General features: G+C 50.5%; 1 protein-coding gene across 1 annotated transcript in view; it reads right to left on the reverse strand.

Moving 5' to 3' along the window:
* Positions 1 to 566, reverse strand: part of LOC307141244 (complement C1q tumor necrosis factor-related protein 1-like) — a gene marked incomplete at both ends in the record, with an annotated part of 2,856 nt that extends 2,290 nt beyond the window's left edge. Inside the window, one exon of the mRNA XM_079841300.1 lies at positions 380 to 566. Coding sequence (XP_079697426.1) covers positions 380 to 566 — 187 coding nt within the window. The remainder of the gene's footprint in view (positions 1 to 379) is intronic.
* Between the last annotated feature and the right edge of the window lie 4,040 nt (positions 567 to 4,606).

Here is a 4,606-nt window from a genome sequence, read left to right on the forward strand (position 1 = left end):
TTTGTGAACACACACACACACAATATGCATATCATTTGATAGATCTCCTTATACTGAACAACTTTGCCTCATGAACCACTGCTGTCAATCAAATCGTTCATTTAATATTTGCGATTATGTAAACAAACTTTTTTTCGCTCAATCTGAATAAAACCAATGCAGTACAATTATCTGGGCTTTCTAGGTTTATAAATATAATTTAAAAAGTTAAACTTTACCCTTTGGGTAGCTATAACAGGGTCATTTAGAAAACGGGTGTGGCAAAATATACTCAAAGCTTATAAATCCTAAACATGCGTGTAAGCATAACTGACGCCATGGTAATGACAACATGGAGAATGTAGTAAGTCCAGATTACAGGTGTGTTCGGCTCTCTTACCTTTAAGAATGGTCATGTTAATGATGGTGCGGATCTCCGGCGTCTGATTGGCTGCAGGATGGGAGGCGGGGTTGAAGGGCGGGTCTAAGTGATCGCAGCACCTGCGGCAGAATCTGGGCGTCGCCCTGGAGGGCGAGGGGACGGACGCCACATGGGGCAGCAGCAGCAGCAGAAACACGGCCAACATCACAACACCTGGATGAGGAGGGCACTGGTCATTACACTGATCAACACCTGGATGAGGAGGGCACTGGTCATTACACTGATCAACACCTGGATGAGGAGCGCACTGGTCATTACACTGATCAACACCTGGATGAGGAGGGCACTGGTCATTACACTGGTCAACACCTGGATGAGGAGCGCACTGGTCATTACACTGATCAACACCTGGATGAGGAGGGCACTGGTCATTACACTGATCAACACCTGGATGAGGAGGGCACTGGTCATTACACTGATCAACACCTGGATGAGGAGGGCACTGGTCATTACACTGATCAACACCTGGATGAGGAGGGCACTGGTCATTACACTGATCAACACCTGGATGAGGAGCGCACTGGTCATTACAATGATCAACACCTGGATGAGGAGCGCACTGGTCATTACAATGATCAACACCTGGATGAGGAGGGCACTGGTCATTACACTGATCAACACCTGGATGAGGTGGGCACTGGTCATTACACTGAACAACACCTGGATGAGGAGCGCACTGGTCATTACACTGATCAACACCTGGATGAGGAGGGCACTGGTCATTACACTGATCAACACCTGGATGAGGAGGGCACTGGTCATTACACTGATCAACACCTGGATGAGGAGGGCACTGGTCATTTCACTGATCAACACCTGGATGAGGTGGGCACTGGTCATTACACTGAACAACACCTGGATGAGGAGCGCACTGGTCATTACACTGATCAACACCTGGATGAGGAGGGCACTGGTCATTACACTGATCAACACCTGGATGAGGAGCGCACTGGTCATTACACTGAACAACACCTGGATGAGGAGGGCACTGGTCATTACACTGAACAACACCTGGATGAGGAGCGCACTGGTCATTACACTGATCAACACCTGGATGAGGAGGGCACTGGTCATTACACTGATCAACACCTGGATGAGGAGGGCACTGGTCATTACACTGATCAACACCTGGATGAGGAGGGCACTGGTCATTACACTGATCAACACCTGGATGAGGTGGGCACTGGTCATTACACTGAACAACACCTGGATGAGGAGCGCACTGGTCATTACACTGATCAACACCTGGATGAGGAGGGCACTGGTCATTACACTGATCAACACCTGGATGAGGAGCGCACTGGTCATTACACTGATCAACACCTGGATGAGGAGGGCACTGGTCATTACACTGATCAACACCTGGATGAGGAGCGCACTGGTCATTACACTGATCAACACCTGGATGAGGAGGGCACTGGTCATTACACTGATCAACACCTGGATGAGGAGCGCACTGGTCATTACACTGATCAACACCTGGATGAGGAGGGCACTGGTCATTACACTGATCAACACCTGGATGAGGTGGGCACTGGTCATTACACTGAACAACACCTGGATGAGGAGCGCACTGGTCATTACACTGATCAACACCTGGATGAGGAGGGCACTGGTCATTACACTGATCAACACCTGGATGAGGAGGGCACTGGTCATTACACTGATCAACACCTGGATGAGGAGGGCACTGGTCATTACACTGATCAACACCTGGATGAGGAGGGCACTGGTCATTACACTGATCAACACCTGGATGAGGTGGGCACTGGTCATTACACTGAACAACACCTGGATGAGGAGGGCACTGGTCATTACACTGATCAACACCTGGATGAGGAGGGCACTGGTCATTACACTGGTCAACTCCTGGATGAGGAGGGCACTGGTCATTACACTGATCAACACCTGGATGAGGAGGGCACTGGTCATTACACTGATCAACACCTGGATGAGGAGGGCACTGGTCATTACACTGATCAACACCTGGATGAGGTGGGCACTGGTCATTACACTGATCAACACCTGGATGAGGTGGGCACTGGTCATTACACTGATCAACACCTGGATGAGGAGGGCACTGGTCATTACACTGAACAACACCTGGATGAGGAGGGCACTGGTCATTACACTGATCAACACCTGGATGAGGAGGGCACTGGTCATTACACTGATCAACACCTGGATGAGGAGGGCACTGGTCATTACACTGATGAACACCTGGATGAGGAGGGCACTGGTCATTACACTGATCAACACCTGGATGAGGAGGGCACTGGTCATTACACTGAACAACACCTGGATGAGGAGGGCACTGGTCATTACACTGATCAACACCTGGATGAGGTGGGCACTGGTCATTACACTGATCAACACCTGGATGAGGTGGGCACTGGTCATTACACTGATCAACACCTGGATGAGGAGGGCACTGGTCATTACACTGATCAACACCTGGATGAGGAGGGCACTGGTCATTACACTGATCAACACCTGGATGAGGTGGGCACTGGTCATTACACTGATCAACACCTGGACGAGGAGGGCACTGGTCATTACACTGATCAACACCTGGACGAGGAGGGCACTGGTCATTACACTGATCAACACCTGGACGAGGAGGGCACTGGTCATTACACTGATCAACACCTGGATGAGGAGGGCACTGGTCATTACACTGATCAACACCTGGATGAGGAGGGCACTGGTCATTACACTGATCAACACCTGAATGAGGAGGGCACTGGTCATTACACTGATCAACACCTGGATGAGGAGGGCACTGGTCATTACACTGATCAACACCTGGATGAGGAGGGCACTGGTCATTACACTGATCAACACCTGGATGAGGAGGGCACTGGTCATTACACTGAACAACACCTGGATGAGGAGGGCACTGGTCATTACACTGAACAACACCTGGATGAGGAGAGCACTGGTCAATACACTGGTCAACACCTGGATGAGGAGGGCACTGGTCATTACACTGATCAACACCTGGATGAGGAGGGCACTGGTCATTACACTGGTCAACTCCTGGATGAGTAGGGCACTGGTCAATACACTGAACAACACCTGGATGAGGAGGGCACTGGTCATTACACTGATCAACACCTGAATGAGGAGGGCACTGGTCATTACACTGATCAACACCTGGATGAGGAGGGCACTGGTCATTACACTGATCAACACCTGGATGAGGAGGGCACTGGTCATTACACTGATCAACACCTGGATGAGGAGGGCACTGGTCATTACACTGGTCAACACCTGAATGAGGAGGGCACTGGTCATTACACTGATCAACACCTGGATGAGGAGGGCACTGGTCATTACACTGATCAACACCTGGATGAGGAGGGCACTGGTCATTACACTGATCAACACCTGGATGAGGAGGGCACTGGTCATTACACTGATCAACACCTGAATGAGGAGGGCACTGGTCATTACACTGATCAACACCTGGATGAGGAGGGCACTGGTCATTACACTGGTCAACTCCTGGATGAGGAGGGGACTGATCACTACACTGAACAACACCTGGATGAGGAGGGCACTGGTCACTACACTGGTCAACACCTGGATGAGGAGCGCACTGGTCATTACACTGATCAACACCTGGATGAGGAGGGCACTGGTCATTACACTGATCAACACCTGGATGAGGAGGGCACTGGTCATTACACTGATCAACACCTGGATGAGGTGGGCACTGGTCATTACACTGATCAACACCTGGATGAGGAGGGCACTGGTCATTAAACTGATCAACACCTGGATGAGGAGGGCACTGGTCATTACACTGATCAACACCTGGATGAGGAGGGCACTGGTCATTACACTGATCAACACCTGGATGAGGAGGGCACTGGTCATTACACCGATCAACACCTGGATGAGGAGGGCACTGGTCATTACACCGATCAACACCTGGATGAGGAGGGCACTGGTCATTACACTGATCAACACCTGGATGAGGATGGCACTGGTCATTACACTGATCAACACCTGGATGAGGAGGGCACTGGTCATTACACCGATCAACACCTGGATGAGGAGGGCACTGGTCATTACACCGATCAACACCTGGATGAGGAGGGCACTGGTCATTACACTGATCAACACCTGGATGAGGTGGGCACTGGTCATTACAACGATCAACACCTGGATGAGGAGGGC

The sequence above is a fragment of the Gobio gobio genome, assembly GCF_949357685.1.
Source record: "Gobio gobio genome assembly, chromosome: 17".
Taxonomy (NCBI): Eukaryota; Metazoa; Chordata; class Actinopteri; order Cypriniformes; family Gobionidae; genus Gobio; species Gobio gobio.